Raw genomic sequence first — 19,922 nt, 5'->3', positions numbered from 1 at the left:
ACAGAAACATGTCGAGGAGAAAAATTGCTGACTTTTGAGCATATTTTGATTTGATTTATTATTATCACATGTATTAGAATACAGTATTGTTTCTTGTGGGCTATACAGACAAAACGTACCGTTCATAGAGAAGGAAAGGAGAGAATGAAGAATATAGTGTTACGGTCATAGCTAGGGTGTAGAAAGATCAACTTAATGAGTAAGTCTAATTTATGTTTTTTTTCCATGGGTCATACTTGGCCTGCTCCCTTTGTAATATGTAACATGTTGGGATAGTAACAATGGTTTAACACAGATTCAAAGTGGATTGCATGTTGGCAAATTACAGGGTCCTGTGTGTTAACAGTTAGGTATACTAAAATCTCAAGATCTACAAGAGGGATCTATCCAGATTTGGTCATTATGATTGTACTTGCTTTTACTCAAAATATCTAATTGATGATTATTAACGGACCCTTATGCTGGTATGAAATGTTCTGCTTGGACGTGTACTGTGAAATCCCCTTGGGCTCGAGGTGGTTACAGGGCACAGTGGGCAGAGCCTGGAAGTCGCACCTCAAGAAAGCTGCTGGGCAATTGGAGCTGTCAGATCTCCAGTATCAACAGTGCCCCTCGGAATGGTGTCCACTGCCAATACTGTCCTCGGGGATGGATCCAGCCTAGCAGCTGAATCAGAGGTCTTCCCTGGGTGCCTGATTTGAGGGACCATCCCCTCTAACACTGCCCACCACCAGTCAGTGCAGGGAAGCCTGCCAGCAGGATGTTTGATGGGGTCTCTAATACTGCCTGTTAAATCCTGGCATTGGTGGGATGAGGACCTTGGGTAAGCAATACATGCCAACTTAAGGGCCTCAATTGATCCACTGATGGGCTGGCTGCCCAACACCACTCCTGACACTGGCAGATGAGGGCAAGGGTGGGCAGGTTTTTTGTGTCCCCTTCACCTTCAAGCCCACCAGCAGGGTAACTATAATCCAATCCTTGGCTACTTATAAAAATACAGAACTATGGCTATGATCTAGAGGCCGTGTTAGGTGCCCGTAAGAGCTGCTAAACCTCACGAATGCCCCAAAAAAAAGGGATTTGGGCCACTGAGATCTCGGTTTGAGATCTACCCTGCCCCCTGCCAGTGACATAATCAAATTCATGCCCAGCCCAGGGTGTGAACCCTGGTTTCCATCAATTTCAATCAATTATAATCTACTTACTGGGCTTTACACTCTGGCATTCGCTCACAATGTCACTTCCCTTCTCCCTGGTTGCCAAGCCAGTGAGAATCACTACTGGTTTTCGAGGATGAAAATCAGTTGCAGTGACCAACTGGAGGTGAGAAGGTGCCTGTATGCCCAGGGATTGGGGGAGATGCCTGGGCATTGTCCCCTTTTACCCTGTTATTGTCCAATGCTGGAGACAGTGTTAAGGGCACTGGCGAGGGGGTCACCCTCCTTCATTGGAGGGTGGGGGGGAGGGATGTTCCTCCTTTGTGTCAGGGAGGTGCGGTTCTCCTTACCTGCCGGACGAGGGGGTTCTTGATGTCCGTTGGGGGGGGGCCTTACATTTAACTTTGAGATTGGGGCATCTTTTATAAATGGCACCATGATCTTAGATCCCAGACGTTGCCTCTATGTTTAGACCCCTCCCCTGTAAATGGCTGTGTGATCCTGGCCTATACTGCGAAATTGCACAAATGCTGTTTAATCAGAGGAGAAAAGGTGGCTGCGAGACTAGCAAATTTCAAACAACCTTTTTTTTGATTGATTCAACACTCTGCAACCTTGAGAAGATTGTACCCAATACATATGGATGTAAAAAAAAAAAATTTAACATACACCAAAGCAAACTGCTTTAGATGCTGGAAATCTGGAACAACAGAAATACTCAGCTGGCCCAGCAGCATCTTAAGATCACAGATTTTAAATGTTGAGCTGAATATGAATGGCCTGCATCCTAGATTAACATCGGATAAAGTAAAATCCACATGTGGCAGCATGTCTCCTTTAAGGGGTGATCCCTGAGGGCTGTGTCATTAGCCGGTCCCTATGGAGCATCAGTGCATGTAGCTGAGCCAATCAGGAACAGTATCGGAACCTGGGGAGGAACCTCAGATGGAGTTGGGAAGCAGAGTGTAGTCATGTCTTTAGCCCTTAGAACTATAGAATGCCTACAGTGCAGAAGGAGGCCATTTGGCCCATCAAGCCTGCACCAACAACCATCCTATCCCAGAACCCCACGTATTTACCCTGCTCGTTCCCCCTGACACTAAGGGGACATTTAGCATGGTCAATCGACCTAAGATGCACATGTTTGGAGTGCGGGAGAAAACCGGAGCACCCGAAGGAAACCTGTGCAGAGAAGGGGAAGAATGTGCAAACTCCTCACAGACAGTCACCTGAGGCTGGAATCAAACACAGTGCCTGGTGCCGTGAGGCAGCAGTGCTAACCACTTGTGCCACCATGCCGCCTATTGCTTCTGCCCATTGCTGTTGACCATTACTTGTATTTGTATATTTATCTTGTCAGTAATAAAACCTCCTTAACAATGAGTCACCCTCAAGCTATTACTCCACAAAGATCACTTGATACGTCTGGGCAGCTTTCTTCAAGGTCAGTGGTGCGTGCCATCACTTCACTACAGACTGCAAAATCCAGTCCAATATTTAAAGAATGAGCAATTAATAACACTGAAGTATAACCAGTTAAGAAGTCCCAACTTTAATTTATCCCAGTCTACATTGCCCATAATTCCCCATTCTGTTTTTGGATATTAGCATTTTATAAATTTGGGAAAAACTTTAGTCCTGTGATGTATAAATGATAAAACATTCAGTGTTTATAGGGGGAGGAAAAGGAGTACAGGGAGTGAACATTCTTTCAGTCATTCATGCTGGAACGTACCAGGATAAAAGGTTACTCCTCACTTCACTTCAAAAGTAATTCATTGGTTGTGGTGTGGTTTGGATTTTCCAGAAGGAGGCTGTGAAATGTAGCAAATGAGTACCAGCATTGTCTTTCTCTTCCTGTAATCTGAGCTCACTCATTACAATCGTTTCTTTCAGGAATCGTGACTTCAGTGCAAGGCACAACTCTTGAAATGCCACTGTTCGTGAATTTCTGCGAGAGGCAACAGTGAAACCAGCAGAACGACGGCAAAGAAACAAATGCAGATAGGCAACGCACTCCCCCGTCTACAAATCTAACATGGAGCTAGAAGAGCCGGCGCCCTTGCAGAAATTGGCAGGCAGAATTACGGTTTATAGCCTTCCGGGTTGTCTTCATTGTTTCCGTACAAAGGCTTTTCTGGCCAAAATGGGTCTTCCATTTGTTGAAGTCAATGTGAAGGAAAATCCAGAGATACATCAGCACATTATCAATCTCACCGCTCGTCTTACTGTACCACAGATCTTCTTTAACAACATCCATGTGGGCGGAAACAATGATTTCATGAGTTTGGTAGGTAAAATTCGTTATAAATATATAACACAGGCGATAAATGAATAGGATTTTTCCATTTTGGCCTTGGAGGGAGTGCAGAGGAGGTTTACTAGGCTGATGCCGGAGTTGAGGGGGTTGAGCTATGAGGAGAGGCTGAATAAACTAGGCTTGTACTCGTTAGAGTTTAGAAGAAAGAGGGGAGATCTCATTGAGATGTATAAGATGATGAATGGGATGGATAGGATAGAGGTGGAGAGACTCTTCCCGCTCAGAAAGGATAGTAGGACTAGGGGGCACAGCCTCAAGATAAAGGGGGGGCGGTTTAGAACAGAGTTGAGGAGGAACTTCTTCACTCAAAGGGTGGTGAATCTCTGGAATTCTCTGCCCATTGAAGTGGTGAAGGCTACCTCGCTAAATATTTTTAAGACGCGGGTTGATGGGTTTTTGATAAGAGAGGGGATTAAGGGTTATGGGGAGAGGGCGGGAAAGTGGAACTGAGCCACAACAGATCAGCCATGATCTTATTGAATGGCGGGGCAGGCTCGAAGGGCTGGATGGACTACTCCTGCTCCTATTTCTTATGTTCTTATGTTCTTATTATTTCTCTTCCAGCTTCTGCATAACTTTTTTTATTTGTTTCGTAAAAGTTTCCGAAAAACTGAATTAGAGGAAAAAAAATGTCAGGACAATTGTGTTGGCACTAGTTATAGACAGAGTTGTGATTACTGCTTAAGAATGCATAAAAGTAACAATCAGGGTGGCACAGTGGTTAGTGCTGCTGCCTCACAGTGCCAGGGACATGGGTTTGAATCCCGACTTGGGTAACTGCACAGTCTGCACATTCTGCTGGTGTCTGCGTGGGATTCCTCTGGGTGCTCCAGTTTCCTCCTACAATCCAAAAGCTGGTTAGATGCATTGGCCATACTAAATTCTCCATTGGTGCACCAAAACAGGTGCTGGAGTGTGGCGATAGGAGATTTTGACAGTAAATTCATTGCAGTGTACAAGCTTACTAGTGACACTAATAAATAAACTTAATCGCCAAGTTCGGGTTTCACTCCAAACTGGTTGAGTCTTACTGTTTGAAGTTCCTGTCACAGAAAACCCTGCATCTACAGCTTTTTATTATAATCCAAAATTTGCTAACATTGATGGAAAAAGGAGACAATTTTCCACAATACTATAATTTGTGATCTATCTGTGTAGAAAGATTTAAGTTGCTTGCCGCTGCCAAGATCAGGAAATGTAATAGACATGCAGTTAATCTGGTTCAACCTGTTCTGACAAACCAAAACATTTGAAATGTTTAAGGTTAATCCTGTTCTGCCCTTCCTGGTTCAACAGCCTGGATAAGGTGCTCTTTCGGAGAGTCAGTGCAGACTCAGTGGCTGAATGGCCTCCTGTAGGGATTCTATGGTTCTGATAAGTAAGGCAAAGTACTGTGGACGCTGGAATTGCTCTTGGGCCAGGCAGTGTCAGTTTGCCGAGTATTTCCAGTATTTTCTGTTTGTGCTTCAATACAAATGAGGAATTGTCTATAAAATTTAGTTTAAAAAAAATCCAGCCTATAATATCCCCGTGCAGCCACTCTCACAGAGCTGCAAAGTTGTAGTCGAGGCCGCTGATTGATGCAGAAGCGACAATAAGTTGAACTAAACACTGGAAATACTCAGCAGTTCAGGCAAGGTCTGCGGAGAGGGACAGAGTTAGCGGGCAGGATTCTCCATGCAATCTGCCACGCGTTTCGTGATGGCGGAAGCTGTCTGCCATTGGTCGGCAGCAGAATCTTGTGGTCCCACTGTTGCCAACAGGGTTGCCTGTCCAATAAGTTTAAAGTAAAAGTAAAGTTTACTTACTAGTCACAAGTAAGGCTTACATTAACACTGCAATGAAGGTACTGTGAAATTTCCCCTAGTCACCACATTCCGGCGCTGTTCGGGTCAATGCACCTAACCAACACATCTTTCAGAATATGGGAGGAAACCAGAGCACACAGAGGAAATCCACGCAGACACGGGGAGAATGTGCAGACTTCACACAGACTATGGCCCAAGCCGAGAACTGAACTCAGGTCCTTGGCGCTGTGAAGCAGCAGAGCTAAGCACTCTGCTACCGTGCTGCCTCTCGCCACTGAAGATTATAAATTGGAATGTTGCAATGCCAAAATCTTATAGTGACACTTGTAGGGATTAGTTATGTGATTGCATGTCTGCCTCAACAACTTTCCCCTGTTGCTTTAAAAAGTGTGAGCAAACAATCTTGACGTACTATTGTCTGATTACTACAGTGCAGTAATGCAGAAACTAAAAATCACTTCCTTTCCCATCAGTCACCAGAAGAGCTCACCAATATCATTGAGCTAGTCAGGAATAATCCAGTACCTCCTGATGCACCTCCAATCCCTCAACCAGTAAAAGCTGAAGAAAAAGAACCACTCGAAGGTTAGTAGAAAATAGGGTACCGTACTCACTATTTATAACTTTTTAAGGTAGATATACCAGCCACTTATGGCAGGCAAATGCTTCTAACTTTGGTTTACATTCAGTCCATTTGAACAGTGAAAGCTGAAAAGTGTTTGTTATCTACTGAAGTATTTCACAGTGGATGAAAGATGCCATAATTATATTATAAAATAAAGCAGAAAACACTGGAAAATCTCAGCAGCTCTGACAGCATCTGTGGAGAGAGAATAGAACCAACATGTTGAGTCAGGATGACCCTTCGTCAGAGCTGATTTATAGACCAGTGCTTGATACCAAAGCAAAATTTTGAATTAACTGGGTGAATGTAGTGAGTGAACTGAAAAATTGACTAAGGGGAAAGACAGTAGTTGATCGTTACGTTGATTGCCCATAATTAGAGAGAGTAAAGACAAACATGACATTGGTTAAGTTTTTTTTTAGAAGTGTACTTTAGACCAGTTTAACCATACTGTCTCCAAATGTACGGTTGCTTTTGCTTCGGGTGTGCTGGGATTGGGCAGTGCCTCTTGAACAATCCTGAGTGTGCTAATAGCTACACTAGAGAAATGTGTTTGAACTTTGGGCTTTATTTGATTTAGCTGGAAGTTTGGGAAGCCTATTGTCTGCCATTGCTTTCTCCATGGCAAAGCCTCCACCAATCAGAGCTGACATGCCAACCCATCAGCAGCCTTTGCTACCATGATATAAATTGTTGGGATCATTTGGAAATTTGGCATTCTTGTGTTTGTCCTGATGAGTGCAAGATGAAAATTTCAGCAACACAGTAACATATCTCTCTTTCCAGCAACATTCAAATGGCAATATGTTTTCAAGTCAGGGTGGTGTGTGACCTGAGGTGGGCCTCGCACGTGATGTGTGACCTGAGGTGGGGCTTGCAGGTGGTGGTGTTCCCATTCACCTGCTGCCCTTTTTCTAACAGATGAAAGCGATCATGGGTTTGAGAGATCCCGTGGAAGGTCACTTACTGGGTTGTTGCAGTGCATCTTATAGATTCAACATCCACTGTGCATCAGGGGTTGATGGAGTGAATGTTTATGAAGGTGAACTGGGTGCACTTACGTACATTAATTTGTCCTGGATGGTGTTTGGCTTCTTGATTTGATTCAATTTATTGTTGTGTGGATTAATATACAGTGAAAAGTATTGTTTCTTGTGCACTGTACAGACAAAGCGTACCATACATAGTGTAAACAGGGGAGAAGGAAAGAAGAGGGGACAGAAAGTAGTGTTAAAGTCATAGGGTGTAGAAAAGGATGAACTTAATATAAGGTAAGACCATTCAAAAGTCTGATGGCAGCGAGGAAGAAGTCGCGAAACTGACCAATGCTGTTGGAGCTGCATTCATTCAGATGAATGCAGGGTATTCCATCGCTCTTCATTTGTGCCAGTCGTAGGTGTTAGAAAGGCTTTGTGAAGTCAGGAGATGAGTTGCTCACTGCAGAACTACCCAGGCTCTGACATATTGTGATAGCCACAGTATTTATGTGGATGATCCAGTTAAATGTCTGGTCACTGCTGACCATCAAGATGTTGATGAGAGGAATTTGGTCATGATGATAAGATTGAACTTCAAGGGGAAATGATAATTACCAAGTCCAATAAGATAGCCTTATCTAAAATCAGTCTGACTCGAGCTTATTTGCAAATCCAGTTTGGTGGAATGGTTATATGATTTAGAAGTATGTTTTTTATCCATTTTTGCGGAATGCTTTTGTTTTGATGCTAAGCCTAATTACTTTAACATGGTTTGGAGATTTGTTCAGCTTGGAAGTGTGATAGACAGGAATTGGTATTAATTATTAAGCTTAATTTGTGTTTGATAATTCATCTTCTCTGCATGGTTGGACTTTGTAGTTTCCCATAAATTCTTCCCCGAATGTTTTGGGTATTCCATGCTGTACTTGGTGGTAAGAGAAAAAAATATTTACAAGAATTCAACATTAGGATGGAATATACTATTGCCAAAGTGAGAGTTTGAGTATGGTACAATTCTGATGACCATGAAATATTTTGGGTTATCTGAGAGTTTTGTTGTTTTTGTAGTGTGTTTATCTGAAGCACAGATGCTGTTTCCAATCTGGTATTTATGCTGCTATTGTTTCAGTTTATAATTGAAAAGGAAACCATATTTTTAATTTTTAAGTTCAACGAAGACAAATCAATCACACTGAGAATTTTCTGTTTTGCATATGAAGGCGCATAGCAAAGCATATTCCTGTGCCTTTGCAATGTACCAGTGATGTAAAAGGTAGAATGTAACCTCATCTGAGGGACAGAATAAACTTTCACCTAGGCATGGATTAATCAAGGATGGTCATCATGGATTTGTTAAGTGAAGATCATGTCTAACTTGATCGACTCTTTTGAGGAAGTTACAAGAGGGATTGAAGATAGTGCAGTGGATGTAGTCTGCATGGGTTTTAGCAAGACTTTTGACAAGGTCCCACATGGCAAGCTGGTTTTAAAAAAATAAAAGAACATGGTGGTAGTGAGACCCCTTCAATGGGTGGTTGATAGTGGATCACATGACCCTCCAAGGGACAATCAAAGAACACGTGAACTATTGTCACCTGTTGGGGTGTTGGGATGTGGGTCCTAGTAAGAGGGAAACTTCAATGTGAGCTCGGGAGTCGGGGGACAAGACCTATATCTGTACTGAATTTGTTTCTATATTGTTTTAACTTCTTCAATAATTCACCATTGTGATTAAAGGCTTCTTTATTGTGTTACCTTGCACTGCAATATCCGTGAGATTTGGGGGAATGTAGCCAGCTGGATACAAAATTGGCTCAGTGGTAGGAAACAAAGGATAACTGTTGATGACTGGTTTTGAGACTAGGGACAGAATTTACAACTTTGCTCATCCTGAAATCATGAAGTCCTGCCCGAGATCAAAGGACCTTCCCATCATCCATCCCCTGCCCGCTCCGATTCCGTGGTGGGAGGGGCAGTACAATTCCAGTTTAGAAGGCAGTTTCCAGTGGCATTCCACAGGGCTCAGTACTAGGTTTCCTGCTTTTTCTAGTATATATTAATGTTTTGGTAAATGTAGGAAGCATGATCAAGAAATTTGCAGAAAACCAAAAAATTAGCCATATGGTTGATAGTTTCTGCTGTCTATAGGCCTAACTATCAATGGACTGGTCCGCTAGGTAGAAAAGTAGCAGGTGGAATTCATTCCGTTGCAGAGTAAGATGATGTATTTGATGAAGTCAAACAAGACAAAGGAATACATAGTGAGAGGATTCTGTGTGGTGTGGAGGAATTGAGGGAACTCAGAGTGAATGTCCTCACATCCCTGACTGGTAGCAGGACAGGTTAATTAGGTGGTTAAGAAGGCATATAGAACCCTTTCATTTAGAGGTATAGGATATAAGAGCAGGGAGGCTATCCTAGAATGGCACAGTGGTTAGCAATGCTGCCTCACAGCACCAGGGACCTGAGTTCAATTCCAGGCTTGGGTCACTGTGCGGAGTTTGCACGTTCTCTCCGTGTCTGCATGGGTTTCCTCTGGGTGTTCTGGTTTCCTCCCACAGTCCAAAGATGTGCAGGTTAGGTTGACTGATTATGCTAAATTGCCTCTTAGTGTGTCTTGGGTTGCACAGGTTGGAGGGATTAGTGGAGTAGATATGGATAGGATTGTTGTTGGTGCAGACTCGATGGGCCAACTGGCCACCTCCTGCACTGTAGGGTTTCTATGTTTCTATTAGTAAGGCCACAGCCTGAGTACCATATGTAGTTCTGGTCAATTTATAACAGAAAGAATATAATTGTATGTGAGAGGGTACAGAGGAGGATCATAGAATCCCTACAGTGCAGAAGGAGGCCATCTGGCCCATCGTGCCTGCACCAACAACAATCCCACCCAGGCTCCATCCCTGTAACCTCACGTATTTACCCTGCTAATTACCCTGACACTAAGCAGCAATTCAGCATGACCAAACCACCTAACCTGCACATCTTTGTACAGTGGGAGATACAGTCACCCAAGGTTAGATTTGAACCCGAGTTCCTGATGTTGTGAGGCAGCAATGCTAACCACTGTTCAACCCCAAAGATTACAAGAATGTTGCTAGGACCCAATGTTGCTATGACTGGAAGATTGCAGCTATGAGGAAAAATTGGATAGGCTGAGTTTGTCCTTTCTGAAACCAAGGAGGCTGGGGATGGGGGGGTGGTTTGATTGAGATGTGCAAAACTGGGTGTTGGGCAGTGTGGGGAGGGATGGCATAAGCCTATGTACTACAGCAGAAAGGGCAATGACTAGGGGGGTATAGATTTACAGTAATTGGCAGAAAGATTAGAGGAGAGATGAGGAAATATCTTTTCACTCGGTTGGATGATAAAGGTCTAGAATTCGCTACTCTTAAGGAAACCTTTAAGTCCTTTATAAGATGTCTGGGTATGCACTTCAAGTACTACAACCCGCAAGGCTACAGCCCAAACACTGGAAAGTGGGATTAGGCTGGCTGGCTTATTTTTTTCAGCAGGTATGCACACAATGGCCCAGTAGCCTCTTTTTTGTGCAATTAACTTTCTATGATTGTCTGAAACAGTAGTTCTGAAACTATAAATCATGGGTGTATCCAAAAAATGTCGTAGGAAGTTGTGTTATTTTTAAAGAATTTTTAATGTATTCACTGTTGAAAACAGCAAGCTTCTATTATTTGCTTTACAGAATTGAAAAGCAAAAGAGATGAATATGCAGACTTGATCTTGCAATTTAAGGAGAGTGGTGTTATTGGCAACCACTGGTCTTGTCTGAAAATGCAGCAGAACAGTTTCACCGGGAAGAAGTTGGTCAGCTGGCTGATGGAATTCAAACATCTTGGTGAGTCTGTGAGGTGAAGTTTATCTGACACATCCTGATTTTTAAATATCAAAGACAAAGAAAATTACAGCACAGAACAGGCCCTTCGACCCTCCAAGCCTGCGCTGACCATGCTGCCCGACTCAACTAAAACCCCCGACCCTTCCAGGGATGATTTCCGTCCATTACCTCCCCTGGCAGCGAGTTCCAGGTATCCACCATCCTCTATATAAAAAAAAACTTGTCTCGTACATCTCCTTTTAAACCTTTCCCCTTGCACCTTAAACCTATGCCCCCTCGTAACTGACTCTTCCAGCCTGAGAAAAGCTAATCATCTAAGCAAACACCTCCCCTTTCTGATTTGTTTGCAGTTGTACATTGTCGTGCAGTGATAACATTTAAAAGCTTCAAGTTCCTTTAAAAGTTTTAAAAGGTTATTGTGCTGCAATTAATTTTTCAAACTGTTTAGTTCTTTGTCTAACTCTGCATGCGCAATTTTGATTTTTACTTTTGACCTTTTAAGAAATTACATTTTTTTTTTATTTTAAACGTGTAGCATTTTTTTTAAAAAATTATAACGGCTACCAGAGTGTTCTTTCCTAATCTGTACTTTGTTCATTTCCACTGGATTTGTGCAATGGAGTAGCATGACGCAGCATTTTTCTGTCTGTGATTTCTCAGTTGCCTAATGTGAGCTTCCATTGTTTACATCGAAAGGCAGAAAGTGACAAAGCAGATTGGTAGCCTTTACTTAAAGGGAGCTGGGGCGGGAACAGGGGTTATTTTCAACAGCTAAAGTGCCTCGAAACATATGGAATGGAAAGATTCTGCCTAATCTAGTGGGGGTTGAGGGGAGAAGTGGCATTGTGGTAGTAAGAAAGGGGAAGTCAAGGGGATATTGCAATGTATAAGTTTATTTATTAGTGTCGCAAGTTAAGGCTTATGTTAAATTGTAGTGAAGTTTCTGTGAAAATCCCCTCGTCGCCACACTCCGGCACCTATTGAGGGAGAATTTAGCATGGCCAATGCACCTAACCGGCACGTCATTCAGACTGTGGGAGGAAACCCATACAGATATTGGGAGAACATGCAGACTCCATACAAAAGTGATCCAAGCCAGGAATCAAACCCAGGTCCTTGGTGCTGTGAAGCAGCAGTGCTAACCAATGTGCCACCGTGCTATGGGGAACTAGGGGAGATCAAGTCAGCATCGAGTTGAGACTTGATGGACTGAACAAAGCACTCCTCTTTATACTGGTCTCCCAGCAGTGCACGAAAGACACCAACTTGCCTTCCATACTTGCCTCCAGTTAGCCAGCATGTTCCCCAAGCCTTGGCAAAACCAGCTCAATTTCCAAATAGTTGTTGAAATCCTGACACTGCCGACTGCCTTTAAACATTAAAATCGTCAACCTACCTTTGAAAATAGGAGTAAAGTAGACAATGCGGAGCCCAGAGCTTTAAGATGAGGATCCCAAATTTCATCGAATGTGTCCAATTTAGTTTGAAGTAAACAAATCAAAAATTCCATTGGTATGCAGTTCAGAATGATTCTATACCAATCTCAAACTGAAAGAAGCCGATCACTAATCCATGAGCAAAGGATATTTTTCTGTAGTGCCAGTATGAGGATACTGTACGTTTTCCCATTCGCATTATTGACCTTTTTCTGTCTGCGAGATCCAGTATCGAATGCAAGGGATCAAATTCTAAGGCCATATCAAAGATCTTCTCAAGCTCTTTCAGAACATTAAACCAACAGGCTTTAATCTTGACACAGGACCAAAAAAACAATGGTGATCTCCACATTCCTGGCACAACAGGGATATGGTGGGGTCAAACCTGTGCTGCAAACTTGGAGGAATATGCAGACTGTGCAATTTCTTGAGCTGAGTTTCTTTTGTTCCGTTGCTAACTGAAATATTGTTGGCATATTCCCAAATATCACCCATGTTTCCTCATTGGTGTTTACCGTGAGTCCAATGTATTCATCAGAGTGGATGATCTTTCTGTTGTAAATATTTGGCTTCCAGGGTGGTGGTTGTGTCGGGTTAGGGGAAAGAAGGGCAACGGGAGACAGTGGGTGAAATTCTCCGGCCTCCCGGCCTCGTGCTTCCTGCCGCAAGGTGGTGGCGCATTGTTTGCTAGCGGCGGAATTCCCATTGATATCACCCTGTGCACTGCCGATGAGACCGGAAACTCCCTCCGATGTGAATGGCCGGAGAATTCCAGTCAATATCTAGCTTGGTTTGTTATCACAGCATTTCACTTTGCTGCACTTGTCACATTCATTCTGAGAACCCCAGGACAAAATTGGATGTATTTATTTGCAAATCCGTAGAGGATCAAGGAACCATCTTAATCTGTGCTCCTGAAAGGAGGATGTGCTCAATGGGAAGCAGCAGTGGAAAGAACTTCAAAAGCTAAAATCATTTTCAAATGTGTTTTTAAAAAGTAAATGCGATCAGTACAGGTTGATTTGCATGTAGCAGTGTTAAACAGGTTTTTCCTGTTCAACTGCCTAATCGTGACAACAATCTTTACCATGAAAAGCCATTTACGATCAACACCTGTCAGCATGGTTACTTAAAACACACACTGATGGTTGTCATTTTGATTTCTGAACTTTTAAAAATGGATGATTTCATCATGAGCAATGGAAGCTTTTTTCTAATTTGCTCGTGTTTCATATCAAATAGTCATGTTTATGACCAACTTGAATAAACAAAAGCAGTGAAACTTGACCTTTAAAGCAAAAAGATTCTTTCACTGATGGAGGAGAAGAGTCAATGTGAAGTAAAGCTTTTGTCAAAATAACTTTGCTTTTGCTACTATACATAGTAGTCACTTGCCATTTGTTTTGCACTTGGGTGCAAAAGGACTCAAAGCTACCAAAGGTTGGGCCTCCTCCAACCTAAAGTTGTCAAGAGGTTTGCGCAGTTGTCTGAGTGTGGGGCTAAGAGTAGCAACAATATGGGAAGGGGATTTTCAAGACTCCGAAGATTCAGATAGTGCTGACTTTTATGCTATATGCTGTGATGGGCTAGAAATCAAAATAGTGGCTATTTCTTTTAAGATGATCTGATTGGTGAAAATTGCACCCTTTCAAAAGAATTTTGTTTTTTGGTGGGGGCTTTCAGATCTGATAAAGTAGCTCATTTCTTTGAATAAGAAAAGTATGACACTTGACTGTTGAGATCCATGGATTTAACATATGATTTACTAAGTGCAAAACTTTTATTGATAGCTATACGGTAATGAATATGGATTATTACGAGTTGAAGTTTAATACTGGTACTTCACAGTTTTTTTTTGTCCACTATGATTTTGTTTTAAAACATAATTTGATTGCAAAAGTTTTTTTACAAAATGTTACAAGGCTATCTGGCGCACATGTAATTCCCTAAATTTGCACCCCCTTTATTGTGGAATTCCACTAGAGGTAGACAAAAACGTTGACAATCGACAAAAGACTTGAATAAGGCACTCAGTGTTAAAATGGGCAGCACGGGCTTGTAGGGCAGATGGGCCTGTTTCCGGTGCTGTGCTGTTCTTTGTTATGTTTAGTTCCAGTTGGGAAACTGGTGGAACAAAGAACAAACAAATTTACAGCGCAGGAACAGGTCCTTTGGCCCTCCAAGCCTGCAGCAAACATGCTGCCTGACTAAACTAAAACTCCCTATCCTTCCAGGGACCATATCTGTCTATTCCCATCCTATTCATGCATTTGTCTAGATGCCCATTAGAAGTCACTATCAAAGAACAAAGAAAATTTCAAAAAAAACAAAATTAAAACCCTAATCAAGCAGCTGTTTGAGTACACCGAGAGATAATTTAGCATGGCAAATTCACCTAACCGACTGGATTTCAGACTATAGGAGACAACAGGAAAACTCAGAGGAAAACTATGCCGGAACAGGGAAAGCGGGCAGACTCCACACGTACAGTGACCCAACCTGGGAGTCAAACGTGGGTCCCTGATGCTGGGAGGCAGCTGTGCTAATGACTGTGCCAAAGTGATGCCCATAGGATTTAACACATTGTTGCTTCACATATCTGGAAACTAACAAACCAGGCTTGAAGGAAAGGCTTTTCTTCCAAATTCAGCTGCAGAATGGATGGTGAAGAAGTCATAAAATTCACACAAGAGCTGTTTTTCTAAGGTTAGCTTAACAGCTACTGATGGGACAGAGTGGAAAAAGCTTTTGCCCTGCATTTATCCATACTCCATCTCTAAGGGAATGCTTTATTGTGACTATATTGTGCGTGGCCATTGTGGAATGGTGTTCCATTTCTCAGCACTCCCATTCCCTGGTCAAAAGCAAGATGTTGTACATAACACATGAAATAGGAATGGGAGAAGGCTGTTGGGCCCCTCAGGTTTGCTCTGCCATTCAATGAGATCACAGCTGATTTGATTGTGGCCTTAACTCCACCTTCCTGCCGATCCCCTGTATCAATATGTAAACAATGAATGAGTGACGGTGGTGTCAGTGCTGAACTGCAAACAGAGGCCCCCTGTTGATCAATCATAGTTTGTGCTTCCTGTTTGTTCTTGCAAAAACCATACCTTCTGAGTCCCCAAGGAATACTAGGGGTTGCACGGTGGCACAGGGGTTAGCACTGCTGCCTCACAGCTCCAGGGATCTAGATTCAATTCCTGGCCCGGGTCACTGTCTGTGTGGAGTTTGCATGTTCTCCCCTTGTCTGCGTAGGTTTCCTCCAAGTGTTTTGGTTTCCTCACATAATCCAAAGATGTGCATGCTAGATGTGCATTGGCCAATGCTAAATTGCCCCTTAGTCTCCCGGGATGTGTAGGTTAGAAGGATTGGTAGGGTGAATATGTGGGGTTGTGCAATGTGGGCTGGTTGAGATTGTTGTCAGTGAAGACTCAATGGGCTGAATGGCATCCTTCTGCACTGTAGGGATTCTATGATTCCTTCAAATGCAGATTTGATAACAGGGGAAGGAAAATGGATGTGAACAAAGCTTGGGTTAGGCCATATAGCCATACTAGGCTGCTCCACCATTCAGTAAGATTTTAGCTGGTCCTCTGCATTAACTCCTCTTTCCTGCCTGAGCTCCATGTTGCATGATACCCATTCACGGAGCTTTTAGGTTCAAAGTTTTTCTTTCAAAATCTTAGGGGTCTCATGGGCAGAGGGGAGGGGTGAAGGAAGGATAAGGAATTAGCCAAGGCATTAATACTTATAAAGGAGCACTTTAGAATTTTAATGTCTTTGTGCCTTCCACAGCAGAGAGGCAGGTGAAACTGAGTTCGTGTGGGGGAATTTTCGCATCCTGCTCTTCACAGGAATTGTAAGGCGGGGGGCGGGGAAACCATGTAAAGGTCAGGACTTTCCAGTTTTGGGGCAAGCGTGGCTGGGAAATCCTACCCATTGTTTTTAAGCAGCAATGTTACGATAACCTTTGAATTGTTATATGCCGTTTGGATTATTAAACGCCCCTGTATCAAATATTTTCCATCTTTTGCTGATTAATCTTTGCTTCATTTAGAAAAAGATGCAGCAGTTGAGATGGCCAAAGATTTGACAGCCAGGAAATTTTTAAGTTCTTTGAGTGGAAAAGGATTTGAAAACAGCGATGCTCTATACAGATTGGTAGAGCACGAATCCGCTGCTTCGTTAAACACTGGAGCCACAGCAGAATATGATACATTTTCTGGTATGTAATGGTTTGTTCCTCTTCTACTAATGTCTTGTGCAAGTTTCAACATCAAGAGTTAACAATAGCCAAGATGGATAACGTTTAAAATACTTTTGTTCCTGTTTGCAGCAAATTTGAGCATTTCCTTCCATGTAGAAATGAAGAAGCCCTACTCTCAGATGTTGCAGACATGCTTCTAACTTTTTTGCCTCAAGCATTCCCGCCAGGCCGAACCAATTTTCTAAATTTGGAGATGAAACCAAATTGAGGGTGGAAGATTTTCAGTACCGCGGAAGACAACAAATAAATGCAGGAGGATGTTAATAAATTTGCAGAATAGGCAAATGATGTTTGACACACACAAATGTGAGGTGATGAGTTCTGGCAGGAAGAATAGGGCTGTTGCTTATAACTTGGAAAGTGCAAATCTAGCTGGGGTAGAGGAACACAGGGATCTCAGAGAAAGAACATAGGATCAGGTGTAGGTCATTCAGCCTCTAGAGCCAGTTCCACCATTCAGCTGAATCGTGGCTGATCCTTTACCCCAGTGGCATTTTTCTGCAATATTCTCAAATCTGTTGCTGTCATTTGTGTCTAGAAATCTTGTGATCTCTGTCTCAAACATACCCACTGAGCTTCCACAGTCCACTGGGGTAGAGAAACCCAAAGATTCACAACTGTCTGAGTGAAGAAATTCCTCATCAATTTAGCCCTAAAGAGCTTGTCCTTATTCTTTGACTGTATCCCTTCATTCCAGACAATCAGAGAAACATCTTTTCTACATTTACCCTGCCTAGCCCCTTAAGAATTTTCTAAGTTTCAATTAGGTCATTCTTCCAAATTCTAGAGAACACACGCTGTCTTCTCAATCTGTCCTCATCGGAAGGACAGTCCCGCCATCCCAGGAATTAGTCTGATGAACCTCCAATATGCTCCCACTATGGTACGTATATCCTTCCTTAGGTAGGGAAACAAAAACGGTACAAAATACTCCAGTGTGGTCTCACCAATGTTCTGTACAGCTGAATTAAGATATTGCTACTCCTCAACTCGCATCCTCTTGCGATAAAAGCCAAGGTACAATTTCCCCTCATAATTGCTTACTGCATCTGCATGTTGGCTTGCAGCAACTTATGAACTAGGAACTCAAGGTCTCTTTGGAAATCAACAAGTCCCAATCTCCCATCATTCAAGAAGTACTCTGCATCCCCTTTCCACCTACCAAAGTAGATAGCCTCACACTTACATTCATCTGTCATGGTCCTACCCACACTATAAGCCTGTCAAAATCCTCCTCTTTCCATCATCCTTACAAAACACATTCCCACCTAGTTTTATGTCACAGCAGTCTTGGAAACATTTCATTTGATCCCTACATCCAAAGCATAGATATAGATTGGGAATAGCTGGGGCTGAAGTACTGATCCCTATGTTGCACCATTATTACAGCCTCTGAACCCAAGAATGACCCATTTACTTCTACTCCCTGTTCTCTGTCTGTTAACTATGCCAATGTATTATCCCAATCTCATGTGCTCTATTTTGTCGACTAACCTCCTGTGTGGGATTATATTGAAAGTCTTCGAAAATCCAAATACACCACATCTAATGGTTCTTCTTTATCTACCCTGCTGGTAACATCCTCAAAAAAACTCCCAACAAGTTTGTCAAACAGGATTACTCGTTCATAATTCGATACTGTCTCTGCCCAATCCTACCATTATTTTCTAAGTACTAAGATATCACATTCTTTATAACAGTAGGGAAAGTGTTCCACTCTATTGATATCAGGCTAAAAGGTCAGTAGTTCTCCGTTCTCTCTCACTCCTTTCTTAATTCGTGGGGTTACATTTGCAACTTTCCAATCAGTGGGTACTAGTCAGAATCTGTAGAATTTTGAAAGGTGATTACCAGTGCACCCACTATTTCTACAGCCACCTCTTTCAACACTCTCTGGGACGTATATCATCGGTTTCTGGGAATTGACTTTCATGAGAACGTAAGGACATAAGAACATAAGAAATAGGATCAGGAGTAGGCCACCTAGCCTCTTGAGCCTGCCCCGCCATTCAGTAAGATCATGGCTGATCTGAAAGTGGTTCAGTTCCGCTTACCCACCTGCTCCCCATAATCCTTAATTCCCTTACTGATCAGAAATCTATCTACCTGTGACTTAAACATATTCAATGAGGTAGCTTCCACCGCTTCAATGGACAGAGAATTCCAGAGATTCACTACCCTCTGAGAGAAGAAGTTCCTCTTCAACTCTGTTCTAAACTCTGTGCGTGTTTATTGATGTCTTTTTTATTAATCCACAGGTGATTCGGTCCGCCTTGTTGTCCAACAAGGGGCATACACACAGTGGGTCGTGTGAGGTCCGCTCTTGGACGTTGCTTCGAGAGTTGCCTAGTGCTTCACGTCATTAGTGTATGCTTAAACTGGACCAGCTGACGGGCAACATGACAGCTCAGTGACTATCAATGTTAGCTGTGCCGATACATGGATTTGGGCCAGTGTCTGTGGGAGTTTGCACATTCTCCCTGTGCTTGCATTGGTTTTCTCCAGGTGCTCCGGTTTCCTCCCACACCCCAAAAACGTGCTCTTAGGCTAATTGGTGTTAACAAATTGTCCCTAAATTAGTCGTCCCTCAATCTGGTTATGGTTCCTTTATTGTGGAGTCCAATAGGCGTAGACAAAGGTCTACGCCTATTGAGAAGAGGGCACTCACAATGTTAAAATGGCGGCGTGGGCTTGTTAGGCCGAAGGGCCTGTTTCCTGTGCTGTGTTGTTCTTTGTTCTTTAAACTGACTCCCCCTTATTTTGAGGATATGTCCTCTAGTTCTTGTTTCCTTTCTAAGTGGAAAGAATCTCTCTGCCTCTACCCTATCTAGTCCCTTCGTTATCTTATATGTCTCTATAAGATCACCCCTCAGCCTTCTAAATTCCAATGAGTGCAGGCCCAATCTACTCAATCTCTCCTCATAAGCTAACTCCCTCACCTCTGGTATCAACCTGGTGAACCTTCTTTGCACTCCCTCCAAGGCCAATATATCCTTTCGCAAATAAGGGGACCAAAATTGCACACAGTACTCTAGATACGGCCTCACCAGTACCTTGTACAACTGCAGCAAGACCTCCCTGCTTTTATATTCCATCCCCCTCGCGATAAAGACCAACATTCCATTTGCTTTCTTGATCACCTGCTGCACCTGCAGACTGAGTTTTTGCAATTCATGCACAAGGACCCCCAGGTCCCTCTGCACAGTAGCATGTTGTAATTTTTCACCATTTAAATAATAGTCCATTTACTATTATTCCTTCCAAAGTGGATAACCTCACACTGCCAACGTTATACTCCATCTGCCAGTTCCTCCCAACTCACTCAGCTTATCTAAATCTCTCTGCAGACTTTCCGTGTCCTCCACACAATTCGCTTTCCCCCTCATCTTTGTGTCATCAGCAAACTTTGTTACCCGACACTCGGTCCCCTCCTCCAGATCGTCTATGTATATGTAAACAGTTGAGGCCTC

The 19,922-nt window shown here is 42.9% G+C and overlaps 1 protein-coding gene across 1 annotated transcript in view; it reads left to right on the top strand.

Moving 5' to 3' along the window:
- Positions 1-19,922, top strand: part of LOC145353151 (uncharacterized) — a 44,515-nt gene that overhangs the window by 5,457 nt on the left and 19,136 nt on the right. The window contains exons 2-5 of the mRNA XM_080203589.1: positions 3,057-3,450; positions 5,762-5,873; positions 10,594-10,746; positions 16,243-16,410. Coding sequence (XP_080059715.1) covers positions 3,199-3,450; positions 5,762-5,873; positions 10,594-10,746; positions 16,243-16,410 — 685 coding nt within the window. The 5' untranslated portion in view covers positions 3,057-3,198. The remainder of the gene's footprint in view (positions 1-3,056; positions 3,451-5,761; positions 5,874-10,593; positions 10,747-16,242; positions 16,411-19,922) is intronic.

This window comes from Carcharhinus amblyrhynchos, chromosome 15 (assembly GCF_965287045.1).
Source record: "Carcharhinus amblyrhynchos chromosome 15, sCarAmb.v2.hapA, whole genome shotgun sequence".
Classification (NCBI taxonomy): Eukaryota; Metazoa; Chordata; class Chondrichthyes; order Carcharhiniformes; family Carcharhinidae; genus Carcharhinus; species Carcharhinus amblyrhynchos.
The sequence above is the reverse complement of the archived record's forward strand: the minus strand, read 5'-3'. Positions and strand labels throughout refer to the sequence as shown.